Source organism: Solea solea, chromosome 1, assembly GCF_958295425.1.
Source record: "Solea solea chromosome 1, fSolSol10.1, whole genome shotgun sequence".
Lineage (NCBI taxonomy): Eukaryota > Metazoa > Chordata > Actinopteri > Pleuronectiformes > Soleidae > Solea > Solea solea.
Window position 1 is genome coordinate 17,948,416 of NC_081134.1, and position 26,129 is coordinate 17,974,544.

Below are 26,129 nucleotides of genomic sequence, written 5' to 3' on the forward strand. Positions count from 1 at the left end.
GTTGTTTGTTGTTTACTTTAGGCTAGATGTCATCTGGTCAGGGACATTTTCCTTGTTCAGGCCTGTCTTATATAAGCAAACATATATAAGGAGAGCATGTTGAGCAGAACGAGAGGGAATTCACATGCAGCACCGAGAATCCCTCAGATTTGGTGGGTTTTTGACACTGTTCTCAATGCATCGATACACAACAGTATGTTTGTGGGTGTATGAGAGGACATATTAAGGAGCCACAAGGCCAGCAGGTTACCAGGTTCGCATCACGGTTCAGGCCTTTCTGTGTGGAGTTTGCAAATTCTCTGTACTCTGACTTCCTCCCAAAGTCCTGAAACATGAGTGTTGGGATTAGGAGCACGCACCAACATGAGTTCAATGGAAACTAAATCCGGGGTCAGCAACTGGGGGCCCGTGGGCCAAAACTGGTCTGCCAGCATCAGTATATGATCTGTTGTTAAAACTGTTAACTGTTGTAATAGACAGCCAGGTTTGGGAAGCAAATGTCTGTAAAATAACGCATAATGTTTATTATTATTATAGTACAAAAAGTGAAACTATAGTTCGTTAAAAGCATTTGTTCACATGTTATTCTCCACATCACACATGCAGGCTTCGATTTGTGGGTTTTTGTCTCAGACTGACTGAAGACATTATTTTTAAGACACTAGCAGTCATGGATTTGCCTGATAAAGCTGCAATGTTTCGGTTTGATAGTCAATGGCTGATAGAAAAAAATTGGCCCTAGGCCAAACTTACCCCGTCCTTTCTCTAAATTGACCGTCTGTGTTTATATGTTTGACCTTTGATGGACTGGCGACTGTGACCCCGCCTTTTATGTCATCTGGGATCCGCGACCCTCACATGGAGAATAAAGTGGTTAGAGGATGAAAGAATGAATGAGGTTCTGCACGTCTGCTCCTCCCTACAAGGCTGGACAAATGTAATCAGTTATTTTTAGAAAACACTGATACTAATTAGGTTTGGGGCCAGTTTGGCCTGTTGCCACAAGACATTCACAGATCAAAATATCACAAGCACAGTCTCTTCTCTACCTGAGCTGAACACTGTGGACATTCATTCAAAAGGCAAGATGGCCTTTAAAAGCCTTGATCATATTAGTTCAAATGTCTTTAATGGGCAGAAACGGTACAAACATCTTTTTTTTTTCCACCAGCCGCTCTTTGTAGAAAACGCAGCACAAATAGAGTCATGGAAATGAAAATCACTTTGTTTAAAACATGGTCACTCGTGCATCAAATGTAAATCATCCACCTTTGCATCTATAATTTCTGTTCCCCCAAGAAACTGCATTTGCATGCAGTGGCAGTTTCATGTGCAAGAAAGCGATGCACCACAGAATACACCAGATTGGAATTCTGATGGCATATTTGCGTTTAAACGTAACATTTTGTGAGTGCAGTTTAGAAACATCTACAGGGACCAACAAGATGCTTTTAGAGAAATGCTGTCACAGTGACCCAGAGCCCCTCAATGAAACCATTCTGTGAAACTCTTTTGATTTATTACATAGAGATTAACCCTTAGAACACAGGGCATTTCAGATGCTTTTTTCCATTACTATGTTAAAACGTACAGTTCATACAGAGGCTATAATAATGTGCAATATACAGAGTGTCCTTTATCCTTTTTTTTCAGCACAACGTAGACAATCTGATGAAAAAAAAACTATATAAACACACCTGAGCACAAAGTACTCAAAATGTTTAAAATCGGATGGAATTTGTGAAATTTAAGAAAAAAAAACACAAACTGTGATATAGATATTTGAAGCATGGGAATATGTTATTTAGTTACATATTGCCAGAACAGCTTTGTTTATCCTGTTAAGTCGAGATAGCATTTTCATAATCATCCAAGCCATTCTTAAGCAGACATGTTAAACCTGAATTATGAATATGTTCTTGCTCAGTGATGGGGACAAAACCAGCAATTTAGAGTAAAGCTGCAATAACCTGTCGATGAATATATCAATCAATTTTGCTCGACCACTAATTAAAATAGCAACACATTTAATCACAGGTTCAGTCATGTGCCTTTTGTAGTAAAAAAAAAAAAAGAAAGAAAAAAAGTAAAAAATCTTGTGTATTTGGACCATACAAGACATTTGAATGCATCACTTTGAGTTCTGGGAAATTAAGAGTCCTGTGGACATTTTTCCAGTGTTTTATTACATTTTATGGACCAAACGATCAATAGATTATCAGGACGATCACCTGCAGATTACATGCAATCGGAAAAATCAATAATTACAGCTTTAAATGACTTGCTATAAATAGAGATCTTCACGGCTCCCAATAAACATGACTTTTATTATCTGTTAATAATAATAATTGATTTGGTTTTTAAACACAAATCAGTGGTGGAGTAATGGACAATTGGCATTTTAGAACAAGATTACATTATTTAGATTTCTGTCTGCAGAAATACCAACATAAAAATACTAAATACAAAATAAACCTTGTGAACACTGACCTCTGATGCGAGGTCAGCGTTCACAGGACACTGGTGCTCACGGTTGTGTGTAACCTCTAACCTCCCTGACCTTCCCCCAGCAGGCAGTGCTGCACGCCCACTAGGATGACTGGGAAGACCCAGACCAGCAACGTGACAAACAAGAATGACCCGCGCTCCCTCAACTCCCGCGTCTTCATTGGCAACCTCAACACGGCAGTGGTGACCAAGGGTGACATCGAGGCCATCTTCGCCAAATACGGGAAGATCGTGGGCTGCTCGGTGCATAAGGGCTTCGCGTTCGTCCAGTACGTCAGCGAGAGGAACGCTCGGACGGCCGTGGCCGGAGAGAACACCAGGGTCATCGCCGGACAATCGCTAGGTAATGATGATCCAATGGGTGTCACATTTTCACGATATATATATATATAGATTACAGCTCCCAAATTGCACTAATATAGTTTTCAACATAAGAGACAAACTGGAAACTGCACTGAACCATCAGCGAAATTGTGTCAAACAAAGGGGCTGCTTTAATTTTTAAACACAAAACCCCAGGCTAACACTCTAATAAAAGAGCAGTCTGACATTGTTCCGCTGCCTTGCTTTGTTGCTGGTGCACAATCACTGAAGACAGGGGAAAAACTTCTTGGGACACATTTTTGTAAAGCAAAAAATCATGGTATCACATTATATAACACTGTTCATGACTATAATTCACATCATTTCCATATAAAAGTTTGTTTTGGTATGTAATGACATAGTTCATGATGAATAATTACATTATATTAAGTGGGCTGGATGTGGCACACGGGCCCCAAGTTTGAGACCTCCGATTTAAGAGAGACCCTTCTTGGTCCTACTGGAATCAGTGAATCAATTTAAATTATATTTTATTGTATACAACTCTCTCCATTCATCCTGGTTTGGGAACAAGAGGGCACTACAGTGGAGGGTAGGGACTTAGCCCTAATGGCTCAGCTTTCCAGGCCTCAAAATGGTTTCAAAATGAAGGTTTTGAATCAGGGATGGTGTGAACTGATATCAAATATATTAAATATAAGACTCCAAGCCGCATGAACATAACTCACTTGTGTCACACGTTTTAATAATGTGTGAGTTTCAAAAAACACAAATATGAGACGTGACTCAAAAGAGAGACAGAAACTGAGCGAGAGCCTCATTACTGAGCCTGATAGTCACTACAGGGGCCTCCCTTTGTCGAACTACTTAAATTGAGACATGAAAATGTGTTGGTTAATATGTGTGGGAACACTGTGCCTCAATCGAATGCCGGTCATTTCTGTGTGGAGATGTGAGCATGTTTTCCCCCCTGTGCACATGGGTTTTCTCCATTTCTCTCCCACAGTCTCCCCATCGTCTAAAAACAACAAGGCTGTACTCTGCACTGACAGTAGACGTGAATGTGAGAGTGAATTGTCTGTTTCTATGTCTCCATGTTGTCCCTGCGATGGACTGGCAACCTGTCCAGGACCCCACCTTTCGCCCTGTGTCAGATGTAGGGACTGCTCTTAATTGAGACATTTAGTTCTTTTAAAAGGTTTTAATTATGCTTAAATCCATTCCATACTGTTCAACAATACGATAGCAAGAAAAACAAAAGAACATTTATTAATATATGGTCAAATTAAAAAATGTAATGTCTTTTTTTTGGCTTATCTCTCTCTTTTTTTTATTAAAATTGAAAATTGTGTATGGTCTTACCTTTTATAGGTATATATATATTGTAGGTCCATGCGCCTAATCCTTCTCCAAGAATATCTCTGTCACTCGACAGGCACACGACAGGCGCACAGCATGCAGCGACATGCGTCACTGGTCAGATGGGATTAGCTCCAGCTTCCCTGTGACCCTCATGTGGAGGATAAAATGGTAGACAAATAAATGAATGACTGTCTTGCCCAGGAAAAACATGAGTAAAGGATAAGATACCAAAAAGTAAAGAGATCTCCACCTGGAGCACCTCAAACACTGAAGTAACCATCCATCCATACTGCTCAACTTGCTTACTGCTTTGAGCATGGAGTGTTTCTCTCAAGTAAATGATCTGAATAGCACTGTGCCAGTTTATACAATGAGGTACATTTGCACAAAAGTATATATATTTAAAAAAAAACAACAACAAAAAACTGTAACACGGTCATTTAATTTATTACAGTATTGATCCGCAGCATTTCCTGAAAACCTCATTACAGAACAAACACATAAAATTTACTGCAAAAGCAATAACAATAACAAAAACAAAACAAGAAGAATACACATAAAAAGCAAGACATGAGGCATCCAACAGGGATCAATATTGACAGTAGGCAAGTCTATATGATATGGACTTTTAAGGTTGGAGACATGATACCCGTTTTGTCAGCCAGACACTTTGGAACATGATATGTCAAGTTCTTACAGAATTGCTGAACTCTCACTTTTAATCGATAGAGACCTCAAGTCTCCATCTCCCTCCTGCAGTTCATGGTCAGAGGTTCTGTGGCATATTATCTTGTTGGCTGTCTCAAATGTGATCAGTGGAAAACAATTCTGAAATGTCGAGGTGTAGCCACTGTGAAGATGGCGAGATTGTGAATCCATTTATAAGTAAAACACAGTGATGCTGTCGCCGTAAGGACACGAGGCGAGCGTCGACATAAAGATAAGACCACAACGATGTGGAAAGGAAAAAAGCAGACGGACAGCATTATGGAGGAAACAGCTCAGTCCTCATGGGCATTCAGTGATCCCTGTAAATCTTCCTTATATTACTTATTGATTCAATCACAGCCTCCTCCATGGAAAATAAAAGTCCTCCTCAAGCATCGCTCTCTCATTAAATATGAAGAAGTGCGCCGCAGGGTCAAATAATTCCACCCTGCACTTGCCCACTTTTGTGACATTTTTGGCTTTTCTGAAATTTTAAGGGTGGCTTAAATCCATAATCTGCTATAGAATTACTGTGATTTCATTACTGCGGAAAGTCATGACACATACTGTGAGTCTTTTGTGACAGACGTGACAGGCTTGAGCCACCAGGTGTTATTTCTCTCAGTGATGATCTCCTTGCAGAGTTAATTGGAGAGACCTTGGAGAACCTGGCAACATTAGCTCAAAAAGACAAAATACATATATGTAAATAGCCAGACAGAAGCAGAAACTACAAGGACTACTGTTTGCATTTCAAGTGTGCCAACTTTACAGTTACAAACAAAGAGGTTTAAATATCTGAGTGATGTGTTGGCGTCAAGCGAGGAGGAGAGGAGGAGGAGGGTGAACCTAAAATAACCTCACGCTGTAAAACTCAGTCACAAGCACAGAAGTGTTTTAGGGTCTTTGTTTACAACCCAGTGGGATGTCTGACTGCTTGTCTTATTTCCTCTGTAAGACATGTCGGCCTTACTTCCAGTATTTATCAGTATTTACTTACATTACTTCAGTGTTGTCACACACAACTGTAACAACTACCAACACGTCGCAGTGCATCTTTAAGGGAAAACTATGACATTTTGTGAAATTAGCGTAGAAAACCTAGACCTGCAGTCCCTTCCTGCTTCCAGTCACTTTTACGCTAAGCTAAGCTAACTACATTCTCTGCTCTAGTTCTGTATTTTCATCTCAAACCTGTTTGTTATGGCATTCTTGATATTGAATTGATGAACGTTTGGTTGGATTTTTAAAGAGGCATTCAGTGTCTTTACCCAGGTATACCTGCTAACAGGACTGTAGCAGGTATCAATTAGCTTTTTCATGCTGCAGCATACACTATATAGTCAAACGTATTTGGCCACACCCCTAAGTAAGTGTTTCCCACTTTTTACCCACACACATCAGATGGAGCAGGTCCTTGAGTAGGTCCTCAAGGACCTGTATTGAATTATAGTTTTTTGGTTCGTAGGTTTCCTTTACCTTGTTAAACAGTTTTGTTGTGTGTCTTCTGATCTTAAGGTAAAGGAAAAGTTCAATCAGTAGACAGAATACATTTTTAGTGCTGTCAAGCGATTATAAAAACTTGAGAGATAAATTAATGAATGAATCTAATTATCTCACCTGAAAATTACATAGAAAAACCCTCAACTTGAGGTATTTTTATTTAGATTTTTTTTTACATTGTTGTGGCAGATCAAAAGATTGACATGTAACAAAAAAAGTGGCTTTTTAAAGTCACTTATTATTTTAACAAACTTGAACAGATGCAGCCATTTACATTCCGCTTTACAAATTGCTAATGTCTTCGCTGCTAACGTTAGCTGTGGCTGCACTCGTGGCTGGGTGCTTTGCATTGAAGTGGTAGGCTAAACTTGAGCGGTGGTAAGCTAACTCCTTCTTTCACAGAAGGCTTATCACTTTGACTGTATTTATGGTGTTTGTTTTATTTATGGTGTTTGTAAAAAGGAACAGTAAATGTCCCGTTCATTGGGCCGAGAACTCTCACATGCTCCTCCATTTCTACGTCTGCTCTCTGTAATCACCGCTCCTCACTCTGCGCTCTAAACACAATGACAGCCAATGTCCACTACAGGGTGCGACTGACCATTGTTTTCCAAGCACAAGGAGCCAAACACAAAAAAACGGATTTTCTAAAAAAGCAACTTGTACACAGAAACAGTAAAGTTAGAGATTAAAAATTAGATTAACACGATTAAAAAACAAACACGCTAAATATGACTAGTAATTAATTAATCACAATTAACGCGATAATATGAATTTTCACAACATATAGAATTGAATTATCTCCATTGAAGCACAGACTTATCGCTTTAGTATACCAAGACATTTTGGACAATACTATTATTGCTTACTTTTTGGCAACAGTTAGAGGAAGACCCTTTTCTATTCCAACATGATTGTGCCCCAGTGCACAAAGAAAGGCATGCACTATAAAGACATGGTTTGACGACTTTGGTGACCTCAACCCCATTGAACACCCTTGGGATGAACTGGAACAGACATTGTGAGCCTGGCCTTCTCGTCCATCATCAGTGCCTGACCTCATAAAAGCTCTACAGAATGAATTGGCACAAATTCCCACGTGGCGCTTTTCCATTATACAGTTCTAGCGGCACTCGGCTCTACTCAACTCTATCAGGCACGTCATTTTCCATTACTTCATAGAACCTCCTCAACGTGGGCGGGGTTGTCGTAGCACGGCTGCATACAACTGCTGTGATGTCGTTTTGTATACGACACAAACCACAAACTAGTGATAAGCAAAGCAGTTCTTTTTGGTATGCTGAATCATTAGAAACCGTTAATAAATTCCTGCATGACCGGAGAGCAGCAGACTCCGTCTGACACAATCACTGAACTAAAATTCAGTGGAACGAGTTGTGATTCGAGATTTTAGAAATTTCCGTGCTTAATGTTCCGCTTGATTCCTGTCGGACGTCAGGCTCATGACTCTTCCAGTGACGACACTCTCTGACCAATCAGTGGCCGGCATTCTGTAGACGTCACCCTTTAGTATTGACTCTGCTTGCTCGGAACCTCGCCAGAGCAGGTACTAAGAAAATGATGGAAAAGCAAGAAGCAAGAAAAAATTAGTCGAGCCAAGCTGTGCTAAAACTGTATAATGGAAAAGCGCCAAGAGACATACTGTACTTCACAATCTGTAGAAACTCTTCCAAGAAGTGTGTTCACTACTGGTGTGTAATAAATATGGGTTAAATGCAGAGGACAAATTCACTATCACTAATTGGCACATGGGCAAAAAAAGACTAATTCTAAGTATTCTATTTATTGTATTCTTAGGCCTTTCTTGTAGGCCTTTCTTAGTTAGAACGGCCTTTTATATTGTGCTGAGGCAGCCATCTTGTGCTGCTAGGTTTCTACAGCAGCCTGAATGGACAAACCAGCCAGAGCTTGTAGTTTTACAAAAACTAAGAAGACTAATGGTGTTTATCCATGATACAGTTCTAGCATGGCTCAGCTCGGCTCGACTCTACTCGTGTTTTATTTTTTGCTTTTCCATTAGTGATAGTGCCTGGTACCTGGAGCTTTTTTTAGTACCTGCTCTGTGAGTTGAGCTGATACTAAAATGTGAAACTGCCGTCTGCTGATTGAGCGGGACGTCCGACACAAGAATCAAACTGAACAATCTACAAAAACTGTAGATCAGTTAAAATGACTTAAAACGTCAGAAACACTTATTATTACACAATATTTTATGTAGCCGTGCTATGACGACCCCACCACCGCTGAGGAGGTGCTATGAAGTAATGGAAAATGACGTCCCTGGTACCAAACTGAGTATAGGCAAGTCGAGTAGAGCTGAGTAGTGCGAGAACTGTCTAATGAAAAAGCGCCATAACATCCTTTCTGGTAATCAAAGGCCACCGTAGTTCCCTTACGTGAGGGGTGAGCGGAGTTCCGTCCATTCGTTCCTGCAGTGTCACCATTAGATGGACCTCTAAAGCAGCTCTTCGTTGTTATGTACACTGATAAACTCACAACACAGTTATACTTCCAATGAAAAGTAGCGAGGCTTACTCAGTGGTGTGTGTGTGTGTGTGTTTCCCTGGCGAGAGAGAGAGGAAATTCAATGAAGGCATCCAGCTGAGAAGATCACAGCTCAACAACCGAAACAACTAAACAAAGGCAGTGAAACAGAAACCAGAATGAGATCTTCCTTTGCATAATGTTTGCATACTGTGGCTCCACTGACTGCTCTTCATCATGTCCACGTAAACACTGAGAGTCTCATGGACACACGCGCAGGCACGGTAAATTCAAGATATTAACAATGCACCGTAAGTGTCAGAGGCGTAGAGCTGGTGCCTAAAGTAATGTCTCTGCTTTGGAAAAGGATCTTTTATGCTCGTATTCAGCGGAAATTTAACCCCCAACCCCCTTATCTTTTAAACATGAACTCTATATTTGATTAAACTCCGCAGCCACACTGCCCAGAGGTGTGAGCAGCCCGCACGCAATGTGAATTCTCGATATTTCTTTGGACCCCGTTTACTCTTTTATTTAATTACTCACAGTGAAAGGGGACGTAAAGGACAACCGTGCAAAGGCATAACATGTGACAGGCGGGGGGGTCACGAGGTCAGCTTTAAACCTGTAATGTCTTGAGTACACAGCGAAGCTGCTTGTTCCACGCTTGAGTGGCTTTAATAACTGTGACACACTGGAGCTGCGGCGATTGCTTGACTCAGTTTAATTCCTCTGAACATGACTGGCGCGTCCACATGGTGATTGTAAGTAGTTCACTGCAAATACGAGTGACGTTCAATCATGCTGGAGGTTGACCTTTGACAGCAGCTACTTAGATCCTGATGAAGATGTCGGCTGGTGGCGAAGAGGAAACGGGGAAAATTTAATTTCTAATATGACCTAGCGCTTCTAATATGTTCGACAGAGGTTTATTGATATTCTTTTTCTTTCTTTTTTTAAGTTGGTGCTTTGTTTAATCATGTCTGCTTTGCATCCATCATCAGTTTTGTGTGTGTGTGTGTGTAGTTGCTCTCATGTGTGATTGCTGTCTGGTCTGGTCTTTGAGCGCCTCTCTGTGGTGGAAATACGTACTGCAGAGTATTCTTTTCAAGGTGAATGAAGCTGTCTCTTTTATATAACAGTTAACCATGTGTTTGCTGATCACGGATTCACCTCGTTTTATTCCAACAGCACACTGAGGAAATGCGGGAAAGAAAGACAATTTGAAGTTTACTGTTGAGATATTAAATAAACACAGAAACACATATGATTGATTAACTTATCGAGTAGGTTGGGGGCTTTGTCTACATGCAGATGTGTGCATGTGAATGAATGAATATGATAGATAATCTCTGCATGAATATGTAAATGAATGCGTGAATGGCAGGTTTGAGAAGTTATTAGGACTAGAAAAAGAAGCTGCATATTATTATTATTATTATTATTATTATTATTATTATGTATGCAAACAGGAACTAGGGCCACATGGTTGGTGTAGTGGTTAGCACTCTTGCAAGAAGACCTGGGTTCGAGCCCTGGTTGGAACAACAATGGTCTTTCTGCATGGAGTTTACATGTTCTCCCGGTGTGTGCGTGGGTTTCCTCCGGGTTCTCCGGCTTCCTCTCACAGTCCAAAAACATGCAAGATGGGGATTAGGTAAATTGGACACACTAAATCCGGGGTATCAAACGTGTGCAAATCAAAAGAGGGTCGGATCCAGAGAAAATTCAGTGGTGGGCATATGAGCTAAAAACTTATACCACATCGTGGTACCATTTCATTGTGATGATATTTCACACAATTCCAATGCAAAAGTGCTTGTTTTGATATGGGACGATGTGTACTTCAGTATAATATTTATGATGCAATGAATATCAAAAACAGAGAAATGATTCTAAAATGGACTGTAATTGTAGCTCTAGGCGTTATATATATTATACAGTTATAATATATATATAGATCTGTCCAGGGTGTGACCGCCACCTTTCGCCCTATGTCAGCTGACCCTCCTGTGGACGATAAAGCGGTAGAAAATGGATGGAAATGGGAACTGAAATATTAACTGGATATTAATTCCTTGTATCAGGCAGTTTTTTTTTTATTATTATTATTTTATTCCATCTGCATGCAACACTAGGTGGTGCTGAGAGAATTACGGTGGGGGGAGATGAAACCAAACATGTGGGACATAATTGTCCCTCAGAATGAATGATTCATTTGAATCCTGAACAGTCATGCTGGGATCGCCTGCACAGCATTTTCAACGATACATAAATATTTATTATATTTTTCACTGTTTTTGTTTCATGGATAGTGACGGTTGTGTTTGAGTTAATCTGGATTAGCAGACACACACAGTTTCATTTCGCCCCTAAAACAATCTTTTTTTGTATTCCTCCAAAAATGTCAAAATGAAACAGTAGTTAAGGAGATTGACGTTTCATTGCTTTGATTGGCCTTGAAGCTATGAATCATTATCGTGCAGCCTCTATATATCAGATTTCAGTTTCCTGCCTTTTCTTACAGAGAACAAAGAAGCTGGGGGAACTATTAAGATGTCATGCTGTGTGTGAGACAGCTGCAAACGCCCGTGTCAGTGTAATTAGATATTACAATTACCTATTGTTCTCATCTATAACAGAACCCAAATGCTGCGGCAGCTTGGGAATCAGTGGGGCCGCGCTGTCCCCCCACTGGGCGTGCTGCTTTTTCAATCTGTCTCTTAAGTCCTCAGCCCGTCCACTTCAAATTAAATTTAATAAACACACATTTAAAAAATGAATAGGAGGCAGAGGCAGTAATGAGCTGCTTTGCTTCTCTTCTCTTCTCATGTGGATGAAAGCCTCTTGTTTGGCCGGTGAGGTCAAACCAGATTTCCCTGCAAATTGAAATGAGACAAAAAGCAGTGTGTGTATTCTTTTTCAGGCTTCATGAGTTAATTTACTGCAAATGTGTGACATATAGGGAGAGTATATTGACACTGTGGGAAACTCATCAGCCGTGGTTTGAGGTTTTTCTGAGGACGTGGACTGACTGTCATCGTCACAATATTTTGGTCTCCAGAGTGGAAAACAATCCGTAGATAGATGTAAATCAGTATTACTATCCATCCATCTATCCACCATCTTCTGCTTTATCCTCCACCTGAGGGTTGCAGGTCACTGAAGCCACTATGAAAATATCAAAATATTGTGAGACTTGTGACCATTTATTGTAGAAATGGAAAGGTAAATTTTTTCCAGGCATTTTCAAACGCACCACAAAAACAGCTACAGGAAGCGAAGACTCTGTCGACGCTTCCTCCTCCTCCTCTTTTTCTAAAAAGATGATTTACACATTTACAGCCGAGATGGTGAGTGAGTCCGTGCATAAGCAGTGAATGAGGGTCTGATGAAGAAATAAAGTTGCATCAAAGTTGAAGCGTGGTTTATTTCTTTGCAAAGAGAGAGTCAAGATGGACAACAGCTCAGAGGCAAGTCAAAGATGGCTCTGAAGCACACAGAGGACAGTCACATAGCTTTATAGTCGGTGCTAGCGTCAGGACTTTATCTGTGTGGAAAACAGAAGGCGCCAGTTGGGAGACAAAAGGAAAGGCTGTAAATCAGATGTTCTGATCGCTATGAATCTGTGGATACTGAGCACGTACTAGGTCAAAGGTGGTAGTGCTGTAGAAGCGCTAGGTCAAAGGCTAACAACTGTAGATGCACTTTCACAAAGTGAAAGTGTCTGCTCCTGTGTTAATAGTGGTGTAACTAAGCTACACAAGTCTGTATGTTGAAACAAGCAATATGAGGAATAAGAGTTATTTTCCACCACAGGGCGCTCTATAGAAAAACAGGGATACATGGCATTGTCATGGTATTGCAAAAAAGATATTCATGATGATATTTCACAGAATTTCAAAGTAAGAGTGCATGTTTTCATATGCAATAATGTATACTTCACATTAAAAATATACAGTGTATATATATATATATATATATATATACAGTATATATTGCAATATATGTGCATATATATATATATATATATATACATATGTTGCCAAATAAATATATTATTATTTACATTAGGTAAATAATAATGTGGACAACTGATGTAAAACACAAAACAAGTTATATATGTATATATATATGTGTGTATATATATATATATATACACACACATATGTATATATATGTGTATATGTATATATGTATGTGTATGTAATTTAATGAGTGAATGTGATACATTTAATAATGTGATAATGTCTTATTATTACTATCACAAATATATTCAGTATTATATTCTGTCACCTCGCTGGCATGTGTGCCTCAGCCTCACGTTCTGCGTTTGAAGGACGAGGAGGTCGAGGTCATGTTTACATGATGACATTGATATTAAGTGGAGGGCCACGTGCCATCGATTGAGAGGACTCATGTGGCTCGCGGCCCGCCGGTTTGACACCTCTGACCGAGACAATAATGTGTTTGCCTTTCAGCCGATGTGGGTATTTGGCAGTTTTTTTTTCTGCTCCCAGTGTCTCCCTTAAAAGTGCTTCAGTCCAGAATTTAAGGACACACAGCCACTTTCTGAAAGACATTCTTTTTAATTACCGTCCATTAAGAGAAAGGGAACTTGGCTTGTTGCCGGTTCAAGTCCCCACCAGGTCAAGAGCTGGGGTACCTCTGAGCAAAGAAGGTACACAATCCCCACTGCTCATTAATTGGACACTCTTAATCAACCCCAGCACTTCCAGTGTACTCCTAGTGTTAGTCCCCCCCATCATCTGCATCATCTGCTGTGGTGAGAGTAAAGAGATATCTTTTTAATCATTTCAATCATTAACTTATAATTTCTCATTGCCTGATTTGTAACAGAAGGAAATATTTAAAATCTGTTCATGTGGTTGATTTTAACTCCTGTTGTTGGTAGCAGAGTGGAAGATTTTAAGTCAGGAATTCCCCCCCTGTAATAGTTTGAGTAATGGTACGGTCTGAGGCTGGTGCTGGAAGTGAAGTGCACAGTCAGTCTGTCTAGTTTTGGGTGAGATAGAGAGAGAGAGAGAGAGAGAGAAAAGGACAGTGAAAAGGAAACAGGCTCCACCACCACCACCACCACCAGCACCACAGCAAATCACCGTCTCCAGTGTTTCTCTGCTCGTCATGACCATGTTCAAAGGCAGGCGTCGCAACCAGAGATGTGAGTATGTGAGAGATGCTGCTGGAGTTGATGCAAACTATTCTGACATGTATCTGCACATTCTGTGTACAAGACAACGGAGGAAACCCCCCGGGAGTGTCATTGCTGTGCCGTTAAAAGACAGAGCACAATATTAAAAGTTCACAGAAGCGGCTTCTTCTTGTTTACAGATTTCATTTACGTCTGTTTATTTAGAGTAAATGCCGCTCATTGGACTCCATTTTCAGCTTCTTGATGGAGCCAAAAACAAAATGCTCAGAGAAACTTGTCCATATGATTAAAATGTAGTATTTTTGTCATTTTGGTGCTTTTCTGTTCATTCAACTAAAGTGTACACTGTTTCTGATGATGTATTAGCAACTGTATGTGAACTAAATAATGTAATTCTAAAATGCAGGACATTCTGGTAGGACTGCAACTTGGGATTATTTTCCCAATTGATTCATCTGTCGATTATTATCTTCATTTGGTCCATAAAATGTCATACAATGTTGATTGGTGTTTCCCAACCCTCAAAATGATGATGTTTTGCAAATGTTTCTTATCTTGATTTCTTTGTGAGCAAAGAATTGAAAGCTGAAGAGAGAAGGTGTTTTAATTATTAGATTCTCATTTGAATATAGTGACAATACAAACCATTAACAGCCAAATAGGAAACAAACTTACTATTATGATGAATTGTTTTAGTAAAAATGCCAAAATGTTCCTTGTAGAATTTAAATAATATCTTCATCCTGTGTGAATGTGAGTGGGTTTTGGGCTGTTTGGACATTTGCATTCATGTCTTCAGGGCAGTCATTGATCATAACAGGCATTTATCCCCCCCCCCCCCCCACACACACACACACTAGTTTCTGACATTTAAGAGATTAATTGATAATGAAAATAATCTCTGGTTGCAGTTATACAGATTTATGAGACAACATAAATCCCTTTTCACCTTTTTCTCCTCCTCCAATGTGTGAATAATTGTCTCTGTGACTGGATCACAGACAGGAGGCTTATTCTCTTCGGTGACTGCAGTTTGTGTGAAAGTGGAGCAGAGCTATTGTAAGTATAAAAGTTGTGTGTCCAGTCTCCTGACAGGTGCACATGGCATTTGTAGGGTTTTAGGTGTGTGTGTGTGTGTGTTTGTGTGTGAGAGAGTGAGATTTTTGCAATGAAAAGTTTCCTTATTCGTTATGTGAACATGAACTATGCGCACTTCTGTATGAGGAGAACTGTATGCGCTCTATCGAAAACCACAAAGCTCTGGCAGTGTGAGACTGGTGCAGTACGGCTGGTGGTAATACGGTCAAATGGATTTAGCAACGGTGGCCATTTTATCATTGTTGTGTTCAATAATTCTGCTGCACACGAGCACAATAGAAATAAACACCTTTGCGGTGTTTGTCCTGCGATGACTCTGTTAAAAAAAAACATTGTTATGAACTAAACAATTGAAGCTGAGAGGCGGCCATCGTCAGCTGGCAGCTTCACACGTCACATAGCAGACTTAGAAGAACAGATGGCCGTCACAAATAAGTTGATATTTGAGGGGTTTTATTTATTTATTTATTCTTAAATCATTTCCTTTTTATTTTCCAGAGAATAAAAGTGGAATCTGTATCAAATTGTGTGGCACCTTTCATGGGAGTAATGCAGCACAATGACAGGTTCAGGCGCGATCGCTGGAAACTCTTGGGCAAACACAACCAAGAGCCATAAATGCACCGACTGCTGCTGTTGTGCAATGAAATCAGCAGAGTGTGAAATATCAGTGTGTGTGTGTGTATATTTATGTGTGTGCATGGTTTTAGAATTTAGACTTTTAGGTCAGATCTAAGGATAGGATAGGAAGAGGTAGGATTTCATTCAATGTTAATGTGCAACAACAATAACTGTATGGACTAGTGATATTCAATATTTGCATATATCTTTTTAAATCATCTAAATGTTGGTCTCTGCCCTTATTTCATTTGAATAGCCAGTAAAAGGACAGAAGCACAAACATTATCATTTATTTTTAATGCTATTATATCTTATCTCACAGCTCGTTAGGTTCGTCTCCGATAATTTGCCGGGGTCACGACCCACAAGTTGGGAATGGTAGAAAAAAAACAACAACAATGTGAACACATTCATGTTGTTCATATTTGTTTTACTGTTTGAGATTGACACAAAAACATCAATAAAATTATTACTACAGTATAATCTGTACTCATTAAGTTAACTAAACACACAAAAAAAGAGTTCAGTAGGTGTTCCAGCACAACTAAATCTGGTCTTCATTCATTCATTCATTCATTCATTCATTTATTCATTGTCTACTGCTTTATCCACCACCTGAGGGTCAGGAGGCCACTGGTGCCAATCTCAGCTGACATACGGTGAAAGGCGGGGTACACCCTAGGTCGCCAGTCCTAAATCTGTTCTTATTTAATTACTGACATTTGCCCCAGTGATTATTAATTAAAAAGGGAACCATAACCTTTTTGGCCGTATTGCCCAGCCCTTTGTGGCCAGTTGTGCTCACAGCACTGGGGCAGATGTGCGATGGTGGAGCATCTGTGAGCGTTTCCACAGTCAGCTCATGAAGTGAGGAGGCAGATGTATGTATAAGTAGTTTGGAGCAGGTGGCAGCTGTGGGTTTGTTTTTCCAGCTGCTCGCACGGATTAACGATCGCGCGGCGTTAGGTGGAGGTGACGGACTGGCTCTGTGTTCAAACGCTTCGAAGTGTTGCAGTTAAGAGCCACAAACTTGCATCATTACACCGGGAGATAAGATCAGAAGATGCTTAAACAGGAAAGGAAGAGTGCAATAATAATCTCAGGGGAGATGAAAGCCTTGGTTATCTCGACCTCGGGCTATGCTGATATCCTCATTATGATTTGATGCAAAAATCAACATGAGTCAATGTTTGGAAGAACCAAGGGGGCACCACATTTTACCTTCTGCATGGCTAGTTTATGTCTTTGGATTTAACAACATCCTCCTTCTAACTGTTGTATTCCTGTTGTGATGTATTGACTCCAGCCAACCCTAAAATTTAGTGGTCCCACATCATGTTCTCTTTAATGGACCGTAGCTCAGCATGTCTAATGAAAATAATTTTTATTAGATGCTTGGGGGGGGACGAGCTGCCAAAATTGATGTCCTGCCAAGTAACTATTTTTCCTGAAGAGGACGAAAGAGCAAAGTACAAGCAATTAATTACGGATGGACGGGCTGTCGAGCCACACATCCACGCCACAAGCAATAACAAAAACTGTTAAAGCCTCGAGATGCTCGTTCTGATTGGAATCAGTCAGCACATAATACACTTGAGATCTGGACATGAACCAAAACACTCAGACAGAGCTGATAGAGTAACGTGAATAGATGTGTCATGTCTGGGACTTTGATGAATATTCTCTTTGTGTAAACTGTTCATTTACACGTCATTTCACGTCAGTCAGAACCTTTATGTCATATTTATCATATTGTTTTATATTGTTTTTCATTTGTTTCCATCATTTGATGATGTTTATTTTCTCAAAACTTTATTGGCTTTCTTGACATGTGGCTGCGGTTTTATTGTCCCTTCACTCAGTTACTTCCAATATTCATATCCATAGCTGTTATTTAACATTTGGAGCCTGTTAATAAATACATTTTCAACAAATGTTTAATGTAGATACCGATCGATAGATTTTTTGGGAGTTTGTCAGCCGAGCCCCTCGGCTACTCTGCACTGAGAAGTGTTTCCACGGCAACAGTCGGTGGCACCTGCTGACCAGTGGCACCAAATGACAAAGGGTCAGAAAACGTGACTCGTAAGTGTATGATCTGAGTTTTGATAATGTTAGGACTCGTGGTTCAGGACTTGTAACCTGTTTGTAATCAACAGCAGCGACAATGTTGTCCGTGGTTTTTGTTGGTAGAGGAGCAGAAGCACCAAGTTCTGGCTGCCACGTTGCAAAAGCCACTGCATTTCCAGAGTATTTATGCTAATGTTGAATTTCCTGCTGTTAACTGTGGAAATCCTGGCAAAAAATGTTAATTTCCCGTCAGTGTGATTCGAGCTGTGCTGTGGTTTCTCAGTTAGTTGTCACATTTGTACGCAGAATTTAGTGTAAGTTAAAGTCGTATATATGTATATATATATAGATATATATGTATGTATATATGTATATGTATATATATGTATATATATATGTGTATATATATATATACACATATATATATATATGTATATATATATATACACATATATATATATATATATATATATATATATATATATATATATATATATATATATATATATATATATATATATTTATACTGTATATATCCAGGCAAACATTTACTCCCTCACCCTGCCCTCTTTAAGGATAATGTGGTCTCAGGTGTCATAAAAAGAGAAAGCCGCCTTTGCCCTTGAGCCGTGGTCGGAGATTATTCAAGTCATCCCTGTCAGATTTACAGGGTGTGAGAGCACGGCGTAGATTGAATCCGTGACCGCTGTCGTGCAGGATGTCTCCTAGTCGCACATTTGTATTCACACAGGCACTTTTTGTGATCTCTTAATCGAATGCTGTTCACTTGCTCTCTGGATATGAGCAGCAGCAGCAGCAGCAGCAGCAGAGATGGAGTTTGTTATGTGCCAGAGGTGATGGTTTGTTTGTTTGTCTGCTAAAGATTCTGTTTAGGCAGCGTACTTTCAGGGAGGAAATGAACTGTCCAATTTCTTCCCTGAAGCTAATTTACCACATCACTTTCCCCTGCTGTCAGAGATAACCACTTACTCCTCCACTATTCCCATTACACATTTCCTAAGAGCCATAGATGAAGGAAGACAGAATTAAAAGGCCAATTATCCATTTCAAAAAGTGTAAATGTATCGCTACATATGGGAATAACTTGCAAATGTACTGTCATCGAGGGTGTGTGTGTGTGTGTGTTGCTGGTATTCCTCATGTTGTGGGGACCTACATCTGCTTATACAGTCACATTAAGAGGACTTGTCTTCCTTATGGGGGCAAAACAAGTCCATGAAATGTAAATTCTTACACTGTAAGGTGAAGACATGTTGTACGGTTAGGGGTTTCATTTATTTATGTATTTATTTATTTAAGTATCCTTGTTGTAACGAGGACATTTTAATGCATGACTCACTTCCTCAGTCCGACACGATGGGAACTGTCTTCGTGGATCTTAGGTAGAAGATAAAACTTACATGGAGGAGAAGGATCTGACATGAATGTCCTTTCATACAGTTTCACAAATTTCACCCTTTCCCCCAGTTGCAGAGAATGTGTCAGAGGCGTCTATTTGTGTCAATTAGATATTGAGACAAATAATCGAATAATAACTTATTTTGGATCCCTTGTCCGCAGATTGTATGATAATGTCTTTATTTTTCCGAAGTGACTGTAAGGTTCTCTCTCTTGGACAGACACATTGTCACTTTCTGAGTTAGTTGTCTTTCCAGGTGCTGCATGATGAGGTTAGGCTTAGGTTAGGGTTAGGCCAGTAGTAGTTATGGTTAAGGTTATGGTTCAGTAGTTAAGTTATGGTTAAGTACGTGTGGTTAAGGTAAGTCTCCAGGGAGTGAATGCAATTCAATGTAAAGTCATGGAAACCAGACTGTGTGTGTGTATGTTACCTGTTCAGGACCTTTTCTGGAATAAACACTGACTTTAACAGGACCAGTAGTCCACGTGAAGACCAAAACCTGGTCCTGATAATGAGGCAGAACATGATTGCTGAGGAACTGGTTACGTTTAGGCCTAAGATTTGAATTATGATTCTGTTAGATTTAGGGTTAGACATTAACTGGTTCTGGTTAAGGTTAAACCATTGGGAGTGAGGACATTGTGTCTGGTCCTCGCAAGTGTAAAGGGCTTTCTGGGGGTTAAGACCTGGTTTTAGGGTTAGGCATTTAGTTGTGATGGATAAGGTTACTTACTGAGTGTCCTCAGTAAGAATGCTGTGTGAGAATGTGTGTGTGTGAGTGTGTCTCCCCATCAAGTTTTAATGACTTGTCCACACCACTAGAGACACAGAGCTCAGGGGCAGCCTGAGCTGAGGAGTCTGTATCTAACTACAAAAAGACACACACACACACACACACACATGCAGAAGGAAATCAACACATTCACAGGTAATATAGTGCAGCTTCATTAATATGAATGAAGACAACACACGTCGGAGCGCCCCGGAGGCACGGATGATTGTCTTCCTGCAGTGTGGACGGATGAAACTGTTACTGAACTCAGCCATATCCTTGCCGTGAGACACGCTCAGTTAAAATGAGGTCTTGTGAAGCCTGAGACAGAGGCTTTCATCTTGTACGTGGATGAGGGCAGACGGTGTAAAAACATTCCCTTGACCTGAGCGAGAATGAGACAAACAAATCCATCAGAGGGTTGGAGCTATAGCACAGAGCTCTGATCTTAGGCTGGAAATTTATAAAATGAATATAGTATTAGTATTATTAGTTGTATATATATATATATATATATATATATATATATATATATATATATATATATATATATATGTGTATACATATGATCATTAATTAGTGCATAAATGAATACAAATATTTTTGGAATACATAAAATAGCAATTAAATCAAATTAGCTTGATTAATAAACTATTACTTTAAGTATTGTCACAATCCTTTTTTTCTGTGAGGACAAAATTACTTGAGACTGCAGTTCCATTTAGCTTCTCCTAACTCGCTGTTTGTTTGTTTTTTAATCACCTAAATCGAGGTTAATTTGCTCAACACTCGATGTCAAGGCTTGTGTACAGGGTTTGAATAATCGCTATGCTTGAAAATGTGCTATGTTTGCTCCACCTGTGTAAAATGTAGGTGGGTTTATTGGCAGAAATGAAATATATTACCCACTAATATGTTTGCATAAGTGCATAACACCCATTCCCACCCATACACTCACACTTTGTGCAGTATTGGTCCTCTTTCATACCCAGTATGGGTATGTAGACTTGTGTTATTTGCTGTTACTGTGCTGGATCCTCACAGTGGGTTTAACATGTGTGAAATGAAACCACCAAGATCTTTTACACTGTATTTTCTTCTACATATCACAGAAGTGACGTTTGAAGCTGAACTATGCAAGATGTTTCCCCTAATATAACAGCTCGGAGTCATTGTGATGGTTAAATAGCTTGTTGCTGTATTGTCTCCACTTGGGAAAACCAGGCTTGCAAGATCAGGGCCGCCGACCCAGAGTCCTCAGAATCCGGAGGTGCTACAAACACCCACACACACACACACACACACACACCCTAATCAGGTACCGGTTACAAGACCAAGCCAGTGATTATGGATTTGATTTGGTTATATTTCATCCTCCGTTATCGATACGCCAAGGCAAAGTTAAGGCGCTCTAAAGTAAACAGTCCTTTCAGTTTCAGGGAAACTTGTTTCTCTGCACTTTTAACTTTGCACAGACGTTCTGTTTTCTTCAGTTAGACAGATATTGTGATGTATCACTGAATCGTTGTATTGTGATATGATTGCTATAGTGGTGTCAAATGTGTCGTATCATATCGTGACGTACCCTGTGATTCCCTGCCCTACCAGCGATGGCGTGGTTTTAGATGTTGTTTTTGGATCAACTTTGTAAGAAAAAGTTTTTTTTATAGACTGTAATATAATGTGTGGTTCCTCTTTCCTCTGTTTACAATTTTCATCCCAAAATTATTTAGTTCCACACTTGTTTCCATCAACGGGCAACCAGTAAATATTCTATTATTACCAAACTAAATTACACTCCAGTTTGCTATCACGCAGAAGTGCCTTCATAAATTCACTCAGTAAATCTCCACCAGGCTTCAGTTGTTCTGTGCCCTGCAAAAACACGGGCATTATCCCTCAACACCGAGTTTATAAAAAGCTTATGAGTAGTTGAGAAAGTGACCAGTTAATGTGTTGGCGACACATACAAACACACGTGTTGAGGTTTACGTGTTTTTTTTTATTTTGCTGCAACCAACTTGCCCATAATGGCTCCAGCATAATGTAACTTTTTATATTCCCCCACAGTGCAATGCTGCATACAATTTACAATATCAATCAAGTCCTAAGTGGCTATTGCTTAGCAACACAGTCTCTGTCTCCTCTATCTCCAGCCGGAACTTTATATTTTATTTTTATGGATACACACATAAACAAGTCAGTCTGCGACACACAAAAACACGTGCACCAGCACAGTCTTATGTGCCATTTGTGTATATGATTATTATTATTATTATAATGACGGTAATTCATCACTGTGTCTCGGGTACGGAGGGTTTGGGGTGTCGTGAGGTGTCACTGTTCATTTGAAAGTGCTTTTTAGTGCTCCGCTCTCTCTTTTAATGACCCTAGCAGGGGACCGGAGGAGAGCAAGGCTTTACAATGTGAATCATTCCTCATATCTTCCTGCGGCGCGTAATGATAACGATACAGCTGCACATGGTGCACCTGAGAGCCACTGATCCATCCTCCAATCCATTAGTCCATTAGGGAGAGTGTGGAGCAGAGGATAAAGAGCAGCAGAGAAAGTGTCATTTACAAACATAAACACCACAGTGTTATAGATGATCGATGTTGCACATACTGTACTGTAGATGTGCTGTATGAACGTGTGACTTCATGCGTGTGAATGGGTGAAACTGTAGTGCAAAGTGTGGTCTTTAAGACTAGAAAAGAGCAGGCGCTGGTGGCTCAGTGGTCGAGAGAGTCCGTCTTTCAATTGGAAGGCTGTGGATTCGATTCCCGATGTGTCCATGGGCAAGACACTTAACCAAGGCACTTTACCTCCTGACAGCCACGATGGCAGCGCGTGAATGGCGTGATAGTGATAGAAAAAGTTAGTTTGAATGGTTGTGAGTGGCAAAACTGTTGCGAAAAGCAGTTTAAAGAGTGATCATCAATACGAGACGAGTGCTACATAAATACAGACCAGTTACTATTTACCATTATGGCTAAAGCAGAACTTTGCAAGTCTGGTCGCTTTGTCAACTTTTTCTTTACAGAGCTCCCCCTACAGTTCTAGAGGACATCATTTTATAAACACTACCATAATCATCCATCCATTGTCTACCACGTTAATCTCACTGTCATAAACATTCACCAGTGACGCTCCCCTCACTTCCTCTCTCCTGACCATGTGCATTTGTGTCCATGCTGGTCGGCATCCACTGGTCGGCATGCTTCTGTGTTCTTCACTTCTCACCATTTAAAAAAAAAAAAGCCGGGTCTGAGCCGAGGTTCACTCGTGTTTGGCCCCTAGCTCGTTCATTTCCGCTCCCTCGCTTCCTCCCAACAACAGTTATGTCTACATAAAGCGTTTATATATGTTAACGTGATCTTGGAAAGACATGCAAGGGGATGCAGCCCTAGTATTATGTTTTTGTTTTTTTAAGTTCTGCACATTAATATTGCAGCACTACGATTTCATCATCAACCCCTGCAACACTTGAAGTGTCATGACATTTTCTCTCCGGTGTAATCCCCGGTACACTCGATGCAAAGCTGACGTTTTATCTGTGCAACTTTTCCAAGCTGTCAAATAGAGACTCATTCTTCAGACAGGGATTTTTGCTTTTTGTTTCACTGCCAGCTTCTGTGTGTGTGTGTGTGTGTGTGTCTGTGTGTCAGGGATATTTGTTTGTGTTTTTGTGTATGACCTTGAGCCACACTCTCAGCTGATTGAGCTGAGTTTGAGGTAAAGCACTGATGACAAGACGACAGACTGAATGCACTGATACCAGCCTGGTTTAACGCACTCATGCTCTTGGCAAGACTGTCAGTAATAGGAAAAGCCATGAGGGGGATGCAGATGACTCAAATAGTCCACTAATGCATTTGCAGGGGATTTATATTTTTGTCCTAAGGGCCTTAAAACAACAATAATAATAATAATAATAATAATAATAAAAAAGTAAAGTTAGAGCTCATCTTTTTCTCTTTGAAGACTGAAGTGAACTCAGTCAATGATTCTGTGCTTTCTGCCCAAGTGTCGTCGTGACATTGCATCAAACACTCATGATGGCTGTGTTCAGTATAAATATAGGACAGTGTGACAGTGAGCCAGCATGCAGCCGGAAACCGAGGAAGTTAAAGCTCAGCCATCATTTAGCTTTTCCTAAAGTGACCAGTCAAAATGTCTGCCATGAAAAAGACCCCCCTGTGAAAATACTGACCATTATCACCGATGTTTAAGTATAGTTTCAGCTACAGACTCTTCAAAGGAGGCAGATTTATTCCAAAATTAGATAATTTTCTCTCTCCAATCCAATCCAATCCAACTTTATTTATAAAGCACTTTAAAAAACAACAGCAGCTGAAACAAAGTGCTGTACATCAGAGAAAAATAAGACAAATAAAATATAAAAAAAATGACATCATAGGCCTAACAACAAACAATAAAACATACAATAAAACAATAAAATACTGTAGAAAGTATAAATAAAACACAAATGAACAAGTCATGCGATAAAACTATAAAAAGATAAACACCAACTTCTCATACTGGACAAGACTGTTTAGGGATTTAAAAACAAATGAAAGGATTTTAAAATGAACTCTAAAATGCACAGGCAGCCTTGTGTTCCTTCTTACGTGCTCCAGGCGTGAGAGGGACGTCTCATCCTCATCCTCTTCCTCACATATACTTCACACACGGGTATCGTGAAATTAGATTGAGATGGAGCAAGAGATAAGGTGACTGTAATTATTTAATAATCAGATTATTTTTTATCTAACTTGTTGTTTAAACCACATGGGGCTGTGAAAGTGCAATGTCACTGGCAATTCAACTATAGATGTGAATGCAATTCAAAACAGGAAATCCAAGTTCCTTCATTTCTTGTCTCTCACGTCGCTGAGATTATTGTGGAATCACTGACCTTTAAAATTGAAATGTATTAATGATATTTCTGTTTTTAACCAACAACACATATCTATAGTTGGGGGGGGGCTTCATATTATGGGTCATCCCATTCACAATATCTCAAGAAACATTTTGAGCGGTGGTTCCCATTGTCTGGGTCGGGACCCACAGATGGGTCACTGTTGATTGTTTTTGGGATCCCCAAACAAGATTTTTGTGCATGTGTTTTAAAGATTCAAAATGATATCAGGTGTAAATCATGGAAGAAATTTGCCCTTGTCATGATATAGGTTGTGATTCGGGTCATGATCATTTGCCATCTTTAAAAAAAATGTGGGTCCTCATAATCGAAACACTGGGAGACACTGATACTGAGGATATTCTTTGAAATGTGACACTGATGTCCACTGGAACAAAAGGATGAATTGATCAGATTTTGGCGGTCAAAGGTCAAGGTCAATTTTACCTATAAATAAAAATCGACATGTTTTTTCCCCTCATGAATGTGACTTATTGGGTGCACCATGAGGGAACACAAATATAATGTGTATAATGTGTCAACAGTCAAAGTTGTGTTGGGCAGCAAACACCACAAATCCAAGTTTCTGTAAAATGTTCATCTTATTGAGTATATATCATTTACTCATTGATTATATAAAATATATAGTATGCTTAGATTACATCCAGATGAATGTTTGATAGTGTTGATGTGTGACTCTAAAAGTGGGGATGAAGGACCTGTGGACGCGCTCCGTCCTACACTGTTTGCTGCTGAAGGAGCTGCTTAAGGGGGGAGAGGTGTTGTCCATTATAGATCTTAGCTTTGCTACAATCCTCCTCACCTATTTCCTCAGCAAAGTCCAGAGGTTAGTCCAGGATTGCGCTACCTCTCTTAAATCCAGCCACCTTTGCCTTCGCTTATCTCCCTCTTTAGCTCCCGCCGGATCTTCCTCAGCTCGTCTTTGTCCCCTGTTTCTAAAAAAATCCACTTCTTTTTTCAGCGCTGCATAAAAAGCTGAGGTCGTGTATGAAGTAAGTTCGTGGCAGAACAGACTGTGCCTACTCTGTGCTTCAAAGAGCAACTTTATGTCCTTTGTGCAACTTGATTAATACCTATTTTTAAACTTTGCAGACGTTATAAAGGGCCTTGATTTTACTGTGA

General features: G+C 39.9%; 1 protein-coding gene across 4 annotated transcripts in view; it reads left to right on the plus strand.

The window, feature by feature from the left end:
• Window positions 1-26,129, plus strand: part of LOC131471837 (RNA-binding Raly-like protein) — a 52,357-nt gene that overhangs the window by 16,162 nt on the left and 10,066 nt on the right. For 2 of the 4 annotated variants that reach the window (XM_058648634.1, XM_058648617.1), the window contains exon 2: window positions 2,571-2,851. In XM_058648634.1, the coding sequence (XP_058504617.1) occupies window positions 2,596-2,851 (256 nt within the window). In that variant the 5' untranslated portion in view covers window positions 2,571-2,595. Of the gene's footprint in view, window positions 1-2,570; window positions 2,852-13,966; window positions 14,093-26,129 lie in introns of those variants that run through there. The other 2 variants (XM_058648624.1, XM_058648641.1) reach the window with 2 other exon arrangements.